Here is a 16,620-nt window from a genome sequence, read left to right on the forward strand (position 1 = left end):
CGACGTCGAGATCAGTTTCAGGAACAGGAACAGTAAACGAACGAATGCAACGGGACAGTTTGTTGGTTTGCTTTAGGAATGGCTCGAACCCACTATGGGGGATTGACAAGAATTGAATGAGTTAAAAAAAATAATCAGCAAAATTTAGAACGAAACACTAATGAGACATCTTTACAAGATGAAAAAAATGTGAGATACCTCAAAGTTTTAAGAATTGAGCTATGAAGTCCTTCTGATTCCGATATAAACTTGTCAACAGCTGCGCAGACATCCCTATGACAATGTCCTTGAGAGGAGGCTCCTAAAGAGAGAATGTCCGGAACAGTAAGCTTCAATCCAATACAGTGAAATTGTTCTAAATTACTTTTTTTTCTTACTGATGAGAAATGATGGCATGGTAAGAAGCTGCTGTAGAATGCGCGTTCCGCCTTTTTCTTCACCAATTGGCTGGAGCGTACAGTACATGGAAAGGAAGGACGGGACACAAACTGCGGATCAAGTTTAACTCATCTGGCAACAGTGTTGTACGTTTTATTTAGATCGCTTTTAAGTTATATTCCGTGTCGGAACAGCACTTCGATCACTCAATGCCGATTTCGCTTGAATCCACGCAAATCTGGGGTATCAGTAGTCATTAGCGTACTGCATAAAGTGCACGCAACCAGGGCCTCGGAGATCTGGTGGCGTGCAGTGTTAGTGTAGCCTCATCTCAGAGGCCATAACTTACCATTCAGTAGAGCTCCACACATGGTAATGATAGATATGGTACATTAATTTGTCTAAAACTTCGCCCCTTTGGCGTCGAGCGACATTCTGGTTCGTTGTGCCAGCCTAATGTTGTCATCTCACACTTGCCGTACGTTATCCTCATTTACCCTCAGACACGCCTGAGCACGAGTGCTAAGCACGAGTTCGCGGGATGAAATCCCCTGGTGGTCAAAATTAATCGGGAGTCCCCCACTACCGGCGTGCCTCATAATAAATTCGTGGTTTTGGCACGTAAAACCACAGAATTCATCTGAATTAATTTACCCTCGCGTTTCCACCATAGTGTTGTTTTCTGGACATTGCAAGAAAAAAAAAAGAACTCTTAAAATATCTAAAATATTAAGCCGTGGTGACTATTACTGCGCAATCTTCGTACCGGGAACATCTAGCGACTCGAATAGTTAGAAATGTCGATACCCACTTATACAGTCGAAATGACGTAGCGGAATGAAGTAGTTAAACATATTTTTCTCTTCTAAAGAAATGTTACGTGACAGCTGACCCACGACGCAAAAAAGAAAAAAAGGAAGAGAGAGAGAGAGAGAGAGAAAAAAAAGAAAAGAAACAAAGAACAGAAAAAAGAAAGCGGCTCATTTTGTTGTCAGTTTTGCACAATCGCAGAAACATGCACGCATCACCCATCATTCCCGTGGTGGTGGAAACACTGCAGCTCCAGAGATTTCCGTTTAGTAATCTTAGCAAAACGCTGCCTGCACGGAACGTAGCCTCCGTGATTGCGCGCGCATAGTTTAGACCAAAAACTGCGCTCGCAATCTCTGGGGCCATGCACGGAACTATACCGAAACGGGGCACGACGCGTCCTTGGCGTTCGTTCCTTCATTCTCGCTGCCTGTGAATGGGGGTTTCGGCTTTCTCCGAGGATCAGGGGGTTGAAGCCGGGGGAGGGGGCATGGTGGCGGCGGAGAGGGAAGGGTGTTCTGTTCAGCGTCTGAGACCCAAGACACGTGAGTCACGGCTCTGCACCGCCAGACACCCCCAAAAATAAGAACAACCGCTTCTCGTGTCTCGTCCCTCTGTGCGACAGCGGGTCTCGCCCTGGTCTCTGGCTGCAGCTGTGTGACGAAGCTCGTGAACGGGCCACGAGCTGTCTGCGCGACACGCGCCGCCGACGCTGCGAAGCATTGCATCTTTGCTCGATCCTTAGGTTATGCACAGAGTCGCCTACTAAAATCACTACAGGCAACTCTGGCGCTATATATACGTGTATATGAAATTGCGTGACCTTCGTGTCTGTTGCTTCGCGCGTTCTCGTGTCTGTGTCGGTTGCGCTTTATTATTTGTCTAATTTCCAGGCAAATGTTAGTTGTCGACACTCATAAAGACAATGATATATGTCTCTGAGAACATGCATAATAATTGCGAATTGTTAATATATAGCCATTTACGACAAAAAAAAAAATGACACTTAAAGCCGTTTGAAGCCGTAAGGCCGAAATGAAGTGCAGGCGAATCCATACATACTGGCCATCATTCCACGGCTGGCTAAATCGCCTCTCCTGGAGTTCTAATCTGGACATGGTCAAATTCCGCCATATTCTCGAATTCAGTAATGGCGGCAGTTCGAGCCAATCGGAGAGGCCGTATAGCGGTATTGTGGGCAAATCAGAGCTGAGAAGACGGTGAATTCGAGAATACGGCGGAACGAGAATAGCATCCGCGACGTCCAGAATAGCACCCCTGCATGAGCCTGTGCCAGATTTATCTGTAGTAATCTTTATAGGAAGTTGTCATGATTGTGGTGCTCCCGGATTAAAACATGCAGCATACACCTGCGATTATTTAAATATTCCATGCAGAATTGAATACAGGACACGCACATGAACGGCTAAATGCACGATTCTGTGCGCAGTAACACGCTTAAAAGCTATACAGATTCAGCGAGCCGGCGCGCCCCTTATTTAAAATATCAAGCGGATGTGTCGATGCCGCGGCCCCTGTATAGACAAAACGCGCATGCTTTGATAAAATGGAGATATAAACACTAAACAAAATGTAATAAAATGACTGTATTAACAGGCCGCAACATGTACTCGCGGTGGTCTTCTTGTGCGTGCGTGTGGTTATGAGTACGTGGTCAACGAACGTACTCAAAACCAACGACGCGCAGAAAGCCCGTAAACCGGAAAGCAGCCCGAGCTCCTAATTGCCGCGGCTTGTACTACAGGAGACCGCGCAACATTTACGGCAGCGCCCATTTACATTCCCTTGAACGATCTTCCCTATCTGGCGATAAGATAAACTGCCGCCTGGCATCGTCGTCTGTGCTGCGCCGCTGTGCCATGCATATAGACCGCCGCTGAGAAATACATAAACGCGCGCGCAGTCTGGCTTCGTGGGTGGCTTTGGCTCGGCTCGGTCGGTCGGCTTGTCTGTGTTTTATCTACTCCTCTGCATATACCACCTCAAGCGCATGTACCCTTCACGCAGCACTGCTGACCCTCCGAGCGGCATAGCGTGTTGCGACCCGATTTCTTTGAAAGCGTTTAATTCGTTTTACTTTGTCTTGCTTTGCCTTATACTACGTTCTTCTTCATCTTCCTCTTACGACCGCCTCTCGCCCCTGCGCAAGAAAAAAACAAAAACAAAAAACAAACATAAGAAGAAAGAAGAGATGGCCGCACCGCCTTGTTTGGGAAGATGATGGCAGGCCCTCACCTGGCCCGATTGCCTGATTCGATTAGTCAGCGAAGGCGGCACTTTGGGTGGCGCCAATGTCCTCGCGTTCCAATATATCGGAGTATGTAGCTCGCGTGAGAGACGCGACGTCGGGGTCAGACCCGTGAGGGCGGGGGCCTGTCTATAAGGGGCGCTGTTGGAACAAGGAAAGTGTCCTCGTCGTCACCTTAATAGAACAGTGAACGGAAATAGTAAGCTGGTGTTGGAGCGATTAGTGTTATTCGTGTTAGTATACTATATCAAAACACTGACTAAAATTGTTCGCTGGGGCAGGAACATGAGATACACTGCAGTGAAAGGTTTTCACTCTATTTTGAAAGCATCACTGAGATTGTCTGAAAAAAAAAGAAAAAAAAAGTGGTGTGTAGGTGTGTGTGTGTGTGTGGGGGGGGGGGGGGGGGGGTAGCTTGTTATATTCTATAGCGAAGTAACCCAAGTTCTTATAATCAAGTTTTCCGCCAGTGCGATACTCTAATTATGTCGCGTTGTGTTGTCGCGGATTTTGCTTAATTTCTCCTTGTTTGGTTCGTATTTCTGCAGGAACAATAAAAAGAAAGAGAGCGAAGCTAGGTTGACTGATCCGTTTCTTCGGTTAGATTTTTTTCCCTAATGAACAAACCTAGCTGTAACTCGTCTTGGTCAGACGTTGCGAAAGAATGTGAAATCTGGAGAGCACTCCGGAGACCACTCATGCGGAGACTACTCAGCAAATGCTCTCAAGTCCCAAGACCACTCAGCACGTTCTAATGGAATGCGAATGTATTCACCCAGTGAGACAGGATGGTAACGTACAACTTCCAAAAGCTCTTGCATTTAACGTGGACGGAAGCATCAACCGGCCAGCAGTCGAGATGAGCAAGAGACGTTTAGACTATTGGTGGAAAAAAAAAAAAAGAAAGCAGGAGATTCGTACGACCGGATCTGTTACAGGCATAGGTAGCGGTACAAGGGAGTCATAGAAGAAAAAAGATTAAGATGTATACCAAAATGCTAGAATGAAAGACATATGTAGCGTACCTGGTTAACTGAAGCGGGCTACGCGACTATTTGTCACCGCCGCGTTTCAAAGGTTATGCCAAAAATCATCATCATAATCATCATCAAGGAAACAAATAGTTGGTCAGGTTTCTCATTCTAACACTCCTCAATGCTGTCCTTTAAAAAAAAGATAAGAAAGAAAGACTAATTCTGATGAGATTGTTATCGCGACATTAGTATTTCCCTTACTGCGTGCTGCAATGGACAAGCTCCACGTCTGTAAACGAACGGCCACGGTGCAGGCAAAAGAGAGTAGAGAGTAGAGGGTAGAGGGTAGAGGGTAGAGGGTTAAAAGAGAGTAGAGGGTTACGCTGGGACTGGCTAATTTGGCTAATTTTATTATCCGAGACATTTCGCTCAATCGGGATTTGTCGGTTCTCACTGTCGTTCTTATTGCTTTCCCCGCACGGAATTTGACAGCAGCGCTGCCGCATCTCCGTGACGTCACGCTCTACAGCTTGTCTATATAGTGCAACGCGTCTGCGCAAGCACGCGGCTAATCGTCGTGCCCCTAATGAACAGCGTAACCGGCATCACTTTTCCTGTCAGTGAAACCGAACGTGTCGACATCTCCCTCCTCTCACCTGCTAAGCCGGCGTGGCGAGTTCAATCTTATACGTCACGGCTCTTAACGATTCAAATCAGACGCGTTCGACCGTTGCATATACGGCAATACATATAGCGTACGACCTCACGTAGTACGCACGCCGTGTCTCGAATACTGGTGCATGCCACCGAGGCAAGCCGGCGCGTGACCCGATTTCGAGCCGTGCATTGTACACCTCTAATACGCGCCGCTAGGCTTCGCTCGTGAAAGTGGATTTTCGCCACCCCCTTAACGGTCTCTCGCGTGCTCCCTATATCAATATATGCACGTCGAGGCCATCCGAGCCAGGTTGAGTGTACGCTTTATATAAGACGCCGCCCGACAGCTTTCATCGCCGCCTTTATTATAAGTGTGAGAACACGATCAAAGTAATCCCTGTTTATTGACCCATTTGGGCACCTGCAATCCGTGTTTCATTTTTTTTTTTTTCATCGAGACTTTTATTTTTTTCGTTTGCTTTTTCTTTGTTTGCGCTCTAGGGTAGTTACTGCGGCGTGCGGAAAACTAAAACGCCCCGTCGACGGTTTCGTGCTTACCCCAGAGCTGTCCCGACTCGCAGATTGCAGAGATAAGACACCTGTTATGCGGAACCGCTGCCGCTCCATCCAGTTTCTGTCCTTCTTGTTCATTTCTTTCTCGCTATATTTCCCCCCCCCCCCCCCCGGCTTTTAATGCGGTGGCAAGGTCGTGCTTTAACCGCCGGTATGTGCGTTCGCCCGAAGGTCGCTTTTTAAATGAGCTATATCTTCTCTACTTTCCGCTCGTCGTGCGTTTTTCATTGCTGTTGCGTGTCCGTATGTACCGACCCGTCTGGTCGTCGTCTGCACGGAAGCTGAAAAACTTCACAGATGAATAAGAAGCTATTGTCATAGCAGAGGATGTCGAGTAGCAGGCGCACTGCGTTTCCGATCGGAATTATCCTACGTACTGGTATAATTAAATTGTGTAAATATCCGCGCACAGATACTAACGTATTGTAGTGTGCACGCTGCATTCTGTACGTCTCTCGCGTATGCCAGTGCTTGGAATCGTAGCGTCGTCTAATAGTCATCCTCATTGGCATAATCAGCATCTTTAAGCCATATCTGCAGAACGGCTACACTCTATGGAGGGATCTCCAGTTACATCGCTCTTCGGTCACCCGAATTCATCCTTAATGGGATACAATAAGAAGAAGCATTGTACGTGAGTTCACAATTGAGGAAGCATTATTTTGAAACTATATAATTAAGTTCATTTGGTGGTACGGCATTGCTATATGCGCATAGTGGAGAAAATTCAAGGCCGAACTTCTTTCTCTCGAAACCTCAGCGTCGGCGCATCTGCATGACGTCACGAATTCCCAGCTTTATTTCCGCTGGCGCTGGAAAAGTTTGCTACACTTGTTCAGTCTTTAGCTTCTTTAACAACGCAATGTGATCATCCATCACGCATATATTATAATATAAGTAGTTCCGAGCAGACGTAAAAATTAATGACGTCACGGTTTGTTGTGCGAGAACTTGAAGGCGAAGTCAGCGCCCGTCCGTCTGTAGTTCCTTTTTTCTAACCTCAAGCGCCCGCTCACATTTTAGAGTTGTCCTTTGATATTACAGAGGAGTAATTTGCCGCTACAGCTTGACACGGTATTCCCACGTTGCGTACCTTTAATGTCTGCGGGTTTTCTAATCTCTGCACTTCATATAATCCTCTGCCGGCCCCGATTGCGTTGTATCGCACGCGACGCGAGAAACGCACGAACGGACACACAAGATCTCGCAGGCGCGGATTAAGAGCGGTGGGAATCTGGGACAGAGGCCCTGATTCACCCAAGTTTTTCATTGCCTATTGCTTCATTGAGTCCTTGAACGACTGCGATTGCAAAACTAGCGCATTCAGGCGCCGAGCTTAATGTCATGCGATCGTGTGTGCCACTCGGCCGAGACGATGTGGACCTCGCCGACGATAACTGTAGATACAGTGGTCCCAACTCATCGCGCGTTCCCCATTAAAAGCTTCCATCGACGGTGTCATTCGTAATCGGCGCACCTTGTTACGCGAAAGAGCGGCGTTATAATTATTGCGCGCCACTCCGTAATGACATGCGACCGGTGTGTCGAAATGCTACATGGGGCATTATGTTGTCTGACACACACTCAACGGACAAAAAAAAAATAATAGATACAAGGTCAATGTGTGGATTATAATTACGTGCTTGCTAGCCGTTTCACCGACTTTTCATGTGATGACACAGCTGCCTCCCGACGCGTACAGACTCTGCAAATGCGCGTGCATACTTGCATGTAGCTGCGTCATGTGGATAATTCAGCGTACAGCTGTTGAACACCTACGCTCTGCTTCTTCTTCTATCTCCTGAGTCTTGGCGCTATTTTCAAGGACATGCTTAACGGGCCGACAACGACGCGTTCTCCGCCGTGTTGAGTGAGTCCTTGCGTAATCCGGGCTTTCGTGCGCTTCACTTTCTCGCGTCTGCACGACCGCCAAATGCTTCTCGGCGCTAAAGCGTGTACGCAAATGCACGCTGCATGCCGCCGCGATGTTCCCGCTCCAAATGCTCCCCTCACTAACACGTCTTCGAGCGTGGATGTGGAAATGCTGGCGCGTGATACGGCGTTACAGCTTCTATACAGCTCTTGCGCGTTAAGCTAAACCGCTGCGTCGAACGAATACTAAATGTTGTGCGAGTCGTGGAAACGGGTGGCGTTGCGCTGCAAGTCCGTGATAGCGGATAAATGCGTGCATTGGAGGTTGATGCAGTCATTCGATACGTACACGTCACACTGTGACACGTTATATTGGTCATAGGTTCGAGAGCTATGGAGAATATCGCGTGCTAGAGGGCACAAATTTGCCAGTTACGTTCAAAGTTGTTGGTCCCACTATCGCTGGATGGTCGAGAAACGGAACCGGGGGGGGGGGGGGGGGGGGCGATTTCGTTAGTGGCGAGGACAACCATAGGAAGCCAACGGATAATGAAGTCACGGAAAGCGTAGGGGAAGTTATTTGTAGTTTTTAAATGAAATGACTATATATAGCTATAAGGAAATGAAAGTCCTTTAGGAGAGGAACGCGATATCATTCAAAGATCCCTGGCCGCTTATCAGGCTTCCCGGCAACTGAATTATGTTTTCTCGTATTTTCAAGTTATAATCCGACGTTATCACGCTTGTAGGCTGACGATAGATAAGTCGTACTTTACGATTTTTCTGACGGATTGTAGTCCTTGAGAAATTCAATTTTGTTCACTAACGCCTTGCGCCACGCGGAGGGCCTGCGCGGTCGGGGTGGTTCGGGATGATTATTCCCCCCAACGACGCCGGCGCGCCCGCGCCCGCGCCGGCTTTTCTGCGACACGGGGCCCTCAACGCTATCGCGTTACAAACGGAGAAAAGACTGTATGCGTAACACTCGTTCCCGCGAGGTGTGCGGCAGTGTGGCAACGGGTGGCCCCCTCCGCTATCCTTACAACCATGGCACATCACAGGTGCGATCGTATGCGCGTAATCACCTCTTCTATATAGGAGAGTCGGGGCAGCCGAAGTTGCACCATGCGGATGTCCATTTCGCAACGCGCCGCACCTGTATACCTTCGCGTCCGCCGAGGACGGGGGGATAGGCATAGCGAATTGCGCCAATCTGGTGCCAAGGTCGCGGTGCCGGCCCCCATCAACACACGCACGCGATGATGGCATGCACGGGGAGGACGCGATCGCTCTTGCTTCACACGTGGTATATGTTCGGCGCGCCACCAGATCTTGGGGGATAGGCTTTGGCTGGCATATTGGACGGCTCGTTTCAGAGCAGTCCGACAGTGTTGTGAAGGTCATGTATGACATCTATTACGTATGGTTTAGTGAGACCATACGTTGACTCTAACGGCAGTAATGAAGACTAGCTATCACGATTATACCTGCTTATTAGTACTGCTTTACAGCGGTCTTTCGCTCGGAGATCTGCCATAGCTCTGCAGTGAAACGTTCAGCCCCGAATATGCCATGTGACATCGACGCGATCTAGTTAAAAGGGAGCAAACCAGTCTGGCCATGTAACATCGCTCTTTCCAGACCTTCACCGGCATTTTCTTGGCTGATCAATATTTATTATTAGCTCAGAAAATGAAGGTAAGTAAATTTCGCGCCCGAACTTCGCGTTGAGGCTGTACCTCCAATGACGTCATGCCGACGTCATGAATTTCGCCGTGTCTTCGGATTGGGACTTCTTTGAGTAGCAGCCACGTTCTTCAAATGTTGCTAGGTTCACGTTTTGTACGCTGTCGGATGATATCTGCACATTTTTTTTTCATATTCTAATAACCACATTGTTTAATATAGACGGTCCGAAAATTAATTGCATCGCAGGCAGGGGACGCAGTCTTGGACGGTCACTTTCGGCGATATCACTTCCAGTTCGCGTTGATTGGCTGGTTGAGCAAAACTGGTTGAGCTCATTGGCAGGTTGGGCAAAAACCGCTCGTGTACTACGTCATGCGCCGTGTACCGCGCCGTGTACTACGTCATGCGAAAGCGATAGTATATCGCTGAAAGTGATCGTCCGAGAATACGTCCCCAGCTGATGCTGGAATTTCCACATGATTCCACCACCTTTTTTTTTTCTTTATGTACCTTCTTTTCTACAAATCCAGCTGTCGTGATGAGGCTAGCATGTTTTCTAATCCGGAAGCATAATATGCCAATACGCTTTGCGTATATTTGTCTTTAGCGTCCTTTTAAGGTACCACAGGTTCTCGAGATTATTTCGCAGAACCAAACCACAGGGTTTCCTTTATAACTGTGGCGTAGTTTGGAGAAGTGAAACCCCATAAAATAGAAGCGTAAGAAGACCTGAGGATTGAAGGAAATACATGGGGCAGAACGACCACTCTTTCAGCTTAGTGACGTGAATCACGGAGAGAACAAGCTTATCCACCACGACTTATGCACAGCCTTGGCATCGTGCGCGCACTTACAACAACAACAACAAAATACTTGGCCGCAATGACGCCAAGAAAGACACAAACGAAAGATTCCGTCGAGGGGAAGTCCCGTGGAGGTGTCCTTGCTTTACACTGTGTTTAGTCGGCATTTAGCTTCAGGCTATACGTACTTCTCTTTTTTTTTTATTAGTATTAGTAGTACAGGTCTTACGGCATCAAGAAGTTCACAAGTATTATCGCGTTCTCACAGTTAGCACACTGCCGTCGGTGTAGTTAGGCAGCGGCACGCAAGGACGTGATCGCTGACAACGCGCACGCGACGTTTGTAATTCTCTATCTCACGTTCTGCCTTGCAAATATTTTTCCTGTTTACGAGTCCATGTCATGCACGCGTGCTCGTGCAGATCTATCAAGAACTCGGTGCGCAAACGTTGGAGAGTATCGGGAATATCGATCCCACATTTTCATTCGCAACCGTCGCCCACGGCAACGGCTGTACATGTATTAAGCACGGCAACGCCAAACACAGTAAACAGCCCGCAGATGTCCTTGCCGAAGATGGAAAACACAACGATATAGGTCACTGCGAGCGACGGCGGGAGTTCAGAAACGTCACTAATTGCGATTAATGATGAAGTCGTAAGAGGCGTGTCCGATTTACATACAAGTTCCTTGCATACTCAGAGGACCGAGACGGATAGGTGTCGTTCAAGCATCCGCTTAGCACACGAAGTAACGATTGTGATATAGCATTGTTATTGGGTACTAGCACAGACATGATTTAATTTCGCTGGTCGCTTTCGGCCGGCTATTAATTTTGCAGGGCATGCCTGCCCCACCACTTGCCTACTCAAGTCCCTTCAGACGGAGATTAATTAAATGTATAGCGCTGTTCTGACACCGAAGCACACTCAGGCCAGGCTGCAGGCTAGTGTCGTTGGCCGTCGTCGTGAACAGGGAATCCGATTGAGGTTTAAAAACTTCACTCATTTCATCCAGGTTTGACCAGTGACTGAGTGGCTAAATGAACTTTCGTCGAACTCTTTGTTATCGGGGCGCGGTGTATATCGTATGTGCCGGGTGATTTCTCATTGTTCTCAATTTCTTCTTGTATAGTAACGCTAAGCCTGCTTGCTGTGTCTTGTGTCCTTAAAAGCTGTTGTCCCGTCTTCGCAGTTTCTTCGTCGATTTATAACGCTCGGTAATGCAGAATGCTTCTGTAAGGTGATTATAGTCACGCGTCAAGAAATTCCAAGTGGTCGGAATCAATCGGGAACGCTCTACTATATGACGTTCCTGGCAGCCCAGGCGTTATGTAAGAAAAAAAAGAAAAAAAAAAAGAGGCAAGACCAAAACACAAAAGGACCTCACCAGTAAGTTCTAAACTGCTATAACGCGTGATGTGTATCACAAATATACACGCATAACGTTTATGATTGCATGTGCTTTAACAAATAACGGTTCTTGTTGATCACAGCCTTGATCACTAAGGCTCCATCCCAGAATACTATGGGCACTTGGTTGAAGGATCAAGCTAGTATTTCATAATCATAATAACGTGCGATAAAGAGCTATGTGTATCACTATTACTCTTCTCAAATGCGCCCATTTTCGAGATAATGCGCGAGCTTCGTTTAATCTTGCCGCTGCCGATGCTATAGCCCGAGCTCGCTCCCGATTGGGACAATCGCTCCGTCCGGCTTCACGGCGAAGGATCTCCTGCGACAACTTGAGTGTCACGTTGACACAACTATGACAGTCTATTATCTATATCTTGCTTGTCGATAAGTGGATCGCAGAAACATAAAGCCGAAGGCGACGCAGCGCCCTTGGCCCCTTATGTCGTCGCTGATGTATACATGCAAGAGCTCGATGGCCGAATTGACGACAGCCGGCAACATTGCGTCTGTTTGGCCTTGTCACGCGTGCTCAAGATCGATGAAGAGCGCGCGTTCGTGCGTATAGATGCCTGTATGTACCTAAGTTGTGTCCGTAATGTGTGTCGACGAGGAGGTTGCGGCACCGACAGTCTTTCATTGACGGTTTCCTGCCTAGGGCGTCCTTCCACGCGGCCTCTGAATTGTGCAACATCCGTGTGGGACTTCGGGCGTGTCTTTTCCTCATCCTCGACTGGAGCTGTAATTCTCGCACGCCCATCATCGTCGCCAGCCACAGCGTATCGCGCGCTCATCGCGCTGTCAATTACGAGTTCGATTCGTTTTCCTTGTTGCGGCATTAGCTGGGAACCGTGAAAACGGTGCCACGAGACGGACTTGCCCATATCGAGGCCGTCCGCTAGCGACGATTTAGGCATCACTGCATCGCGCATGGTCCCACACATCTTTAGTTTCAAATACGACTGAGAAAATAAAGGAATAAAGTCGGAATAAAACTAGAAAAGCTAAAGAAAAACTAAAGAGAAAGAAAGCATAGAAAAACGCTGCATTCTATGATACGTGAATAATAAATGTATTAAGGGTGAGTGGTGGGGTGGTTTAATTGTCGCTTACTTCAATGGCAAGATTTCCGGTAGTTCCGCACTGAAATACGATACAGTTTGGCAGTTGACAACGTATGTTGAGAAAACATGTTCCTCTTGCTGATGGCGTGAGAGAAGAAGTAATCTCTCGGACACATTAGTATGGCAAATGAAACTCACGATTCTCCAGGCTACACATGTGGTCACGCCTCTTCGACACAGACGCGCTAGGCTTTAGGAGTCCGAGCCTCTTCCCGCCGTTAATTTGTAGATAGATCCCTGTATGTTTATACGCTGCAAGAGGCGGCTGTGTCACGTGTGCAGCGGCATACCTTGGGTCACTGCGTTTCGGCGAGACCACTTCTCCCGGCTACATGTTTTGTGTATATAGATGTATATTGATGCGGACACTCTGTGAAGCGATTACTGACCATGAGAGTTGTCTTTTTCTTATGCGCAGGCGCACATGGTGGCAGCCTTCGAGCAGTCCCTGTCGAATATGACCTCGCGGCTTCAGCATCTCACCGTTACCGCTGAACAAAAGGTACGTGAAATTTTGTTTCGGCAAAGAGACATTAAACCGTTCATATAATAACTTCAACTACATTCTGGGGTTTCACGTGCTGAAACTATTATCTTTTCGTGAGGGCACGCCGTATTGGGGGACTCCGGGTAAATTTCGACCACCTGGGGTTCTGTAACGCACCCGATTAATGCAGGCAACAAGATCGTTCTTGCATTTCACCCCCATGGAAATGCGGCGACCGCGACCGTGAATCGAACCCGTGACGTCGTGCTTAGCAGCCCATCGCCATAGACACTAAGCCACCAGGGCGGCTAAACCGTCGAGATTGCAAAGTAGGAGAAGAGAAGGAGAGGAGACAGAGGGGAAAGGCAGGGAGGTTAACCAGAGGCGAGTTTGCGGTTTGCTACCCTGCACTGAGGTGTAGAGGAGAAAAAGAGAGAAGGCAGGGATATAATGTTCAAACAAACTAGTAGGCATTCGGGATATTATTTTTGTCGCATGCAGGTCTGCTTTGTTTCTTTTTTTTTGTATTTTAGTTGACGTAGCTTTGTGACAAAATTTGTGGAAGTCATATTTTATTCTAAGTCGGAGAAAATGCCCGAATACAAATCTTAATGTACACTGGATAAGAACAAAGCTCGGAACACGAGTAAAAGACTGTGTTCTTTCTGGTTATTAATTTCGCAAATACAGTACGCTAGTTATTCGAGTTTCTCTCGCTTACATTAAAAAATGTATATTGCGCGTGATATTTCTTGCTCACGTTACATTTACACTCAGTCAATCAAATTGCAGTGAAACTTGGCTTATTCTATGCTCAAACGCCACGCTGCTAACGTCACTCAGCGATTAGGATAAGCGATTTTGCGGTATATTCGCATATGTAGGCCCTCTGCACTTTGTAGGAGTGTCAGGCGTTGTCCCATCAGATGTAGAGCTCCTAGCATAAATTAGCCAATTAGCATATAACACACATCGACTATCGTGAATCAACATTTCCCCCGTGAATTCCCTGTGTGTTAACTTCACCGCTCGTGTCTCTCTCTCTCTCGCAGGACTCGGAACTGACGGAGCTGCGCAACACCATCGAGGCGCTGAAGCAGCAGAGTGCCGAGGCGGGCCTCACCAAGATGGCGCTGCAGTCGATGGCGGCCGTGCAGCGAAGTATGGCCCCCGCTAACGGCGCGCCCCCCGGTGGTGGCGGTGGTGGTGGTTCGACTAACCTAGTGCGCCGCCATACCTTTAACACGCCCAAGGACGCTGCCGCCGGTGGTGAGCAGTCACCCGACCAACCCCGACCTCTCCAAGTCCCTCCCCTTTTCCCATACCTCCCGCCTCGCTTCACTAACTGTGCATAGGTTGCCGAGCTGGTGTTCTGCTTTGTATGTAGACTAACTCTGCATGCGATGCTGGTTGTCGCCATAGAGGCCGTTTTCTACAGAGATTACTTGAGGGAATTCTGCTGCTGCGAATGGCTAAGCTGTCATGGGAGTGATGGGTAATACGCGAGTTTGTCTCGTATAATCGGGCTTGTGGTTTGATATGTTCTTCAGACATTATTTACTGCACTTTATGTATTTCTAAATGCGCATTAGGCAAATCGCACCGGGGCGTACCGGGCCGCCTTGGGGCGACGATGATTCAATAAAACGGCGCATCATCGAGGGTAGGCACCTGCACGATTTGCCGAAATCTCCACAAGTTTCCAAGGAATTCTCTTTTTTATATAAAAGCATCAAACCAATAAGTCCTTACGCCCATGTATAATCTCTGCAAATTGCTTCAATTATAGTACACTATTTTGTTGAATATGAAGTTTGCGAACAGAATTGTTCGAAGCCTGAGTGACCAAGTTTCGAGAGATCTATGTACTACCCATTATCAGCCACCATGCCATCATGGTGGCCGAACTGCTGTGCTTGCAGCTCACGTAGACACTGCTGCCAGAATTCCCTCTTGTAAAATACATATAGTAGTTAATATAAGCAACTCTAAAGGAAAAGCTCCCCACAGTGCCCATGCATTGAAATCGGCAACCGCCAGGGGGCCTCCATGTTGATACTCTGTGCATTCGCGCAGGCGCAGACGACGAGATGCCATTCAGGCGAGACGCGCACGCGATCCCGACCGTCCGTCAGTGTGGTGGTACCATTTAGTACAGGCGCCTGCAAACGCATCCTTTCACGCACCGTAAATTTTGCATCAAAATTGTCTAAATAGTCATTCGATGCGGAACGATACGGAAAATATGCGGAACCAATTTTGCAGTTTGTCCATACGTACGTGCTATATACGTGTAAATGTTCTTCGTATAACTTGTTTTGGATAATATTTCAAATATTTTTTGCGTTATAAAAGTGAGTCTAAGCAACATGACGGATACTTTGCGGTTGCCACTTTTTTTTTTCGCCCAGTTCTTCCTCTAGAGTTAATATACTAACTCTATGGAAATCTCTATGGTGGTTGCATGGTGTCCGAGATCGGAGGTGCTCGCGGGCTGTTGGAGGCTATAGTTATCGCTAAACGAGCTTGTGCACAGTCGCAGGGACATTTTTTGTTCCAGACTAAACTCTGAAACGTGGATGCACAAAAGAGAAAACACAATCCAAAGCTTTTTTTATTAATTTTGTGGACAGGTGACCTACCGCCTATGACCAAATAAGGAAACATTCTAACTTGTCCGGCTTGAGATGGCCTATATTTCACTCGACCGGGCGCCACCGAAGAGCCACTCTCTCAGTTTGCGCTGATGAGAGCTTTCGACGCTACTTTGGCCCATATATTAATTTGCTCTTAGTGATCTTTTTTCCTTGAGGAGAGGGAGTCTACCTAGTGGAATATGACATACCGGTACCAAATTTAGACACGACTGAAGCAAGATACGCACAAAACAAAAACGCCGACAGGTTTTTGTCGGCGTTCTTGTTTTCTGTGTATCGTGTTCTGCAAGGCTCATGTACGCTTTCAACTAATACAACCGAGTCATGTTCTGAGCACCTTGAGCTCGTGTTTCATCATTATTATTTTTTTTTTGCATGTGACCACCATTTCTATCGCTGTTTAACTGACTCTGCTGCATCGGCCTCTGTCGTGCTCAGCGCTCCAAGACCAGCACATGTCTCGCCAGCTGTCGGCGGACTCCATGTCGAGCGTCAACTCGGCATCAAGCGCCTGCAGCAACGCCTCCACTAGGCACGAAGAGTCCTGCAAGAACAAGCACAAGAAGAAGAAAGGATGGGTGAGCCAAAAGAGGGAGCGCGGAGTTTAAATCACGGGGTGGTTGAGGCACGCTCTTAGGCGACCTTTCATTCTGACGGCGCCGGTCCATAGCTGCAAGTAGCGTGCCATGCGCGAAGCGCCGTCTTATCAGAAGCGGCAACCTGCCTATATATTAAAGAGAGAGATGGAGCTTTTGGTTTTTATTGCTGTAAGTGGCAAGCTAAACGTAACGGAATGATGCCATTGTGCGCATTTTCTTGCGTTCTCCGTTTCATTGACATTACCACGCGCTATCTGTGACGCCACTGCGCCCTGCCTCTCATCAGTATTTCGCAAGGCAGTGATACACTTGA

General features: G+C 47.7%; 1 protein-coding gene across 1 annotated transcript in view; it reads left to right on the forward strand.

Moving 5' to 3' along the window:
- LOC119454400 (neuron navigator 3-like) overlaps positions 1-16,620 on the forward strand; it is an 832,501-nt gene that overhangs the window by 789,871 nt on the left and 26,010 nt on the right. Inside the window, 3 exon segments of the mRNA XM_037716347.2 lie at positions 12,983-13,066; positions 14,104-14,320; positions 16,147-16,286. Of these exon segments, the coding sequence (XP_037572275.2) occupies positions 12,983-13,066; positions 14,104-14,320; positions 16,147-16,286 (441 nt within the window).

This window comes from Dermacentor silvarum, chromosome 5 (genome assembly GCF_013339745.2).
Source record: "Dermacentor silvarum isolate Dsil-2018 chromosome 5, BIME_Dsil_1.4, whole genome shotgun sequence".
In the NCBI taxonomy this organism is placed as follows: Eukaryota; Metazoa; Arthropoda; class Arachnida; order Ixodida; family Ixodidae; genus Dermacentor; species Dermacentor silvarum.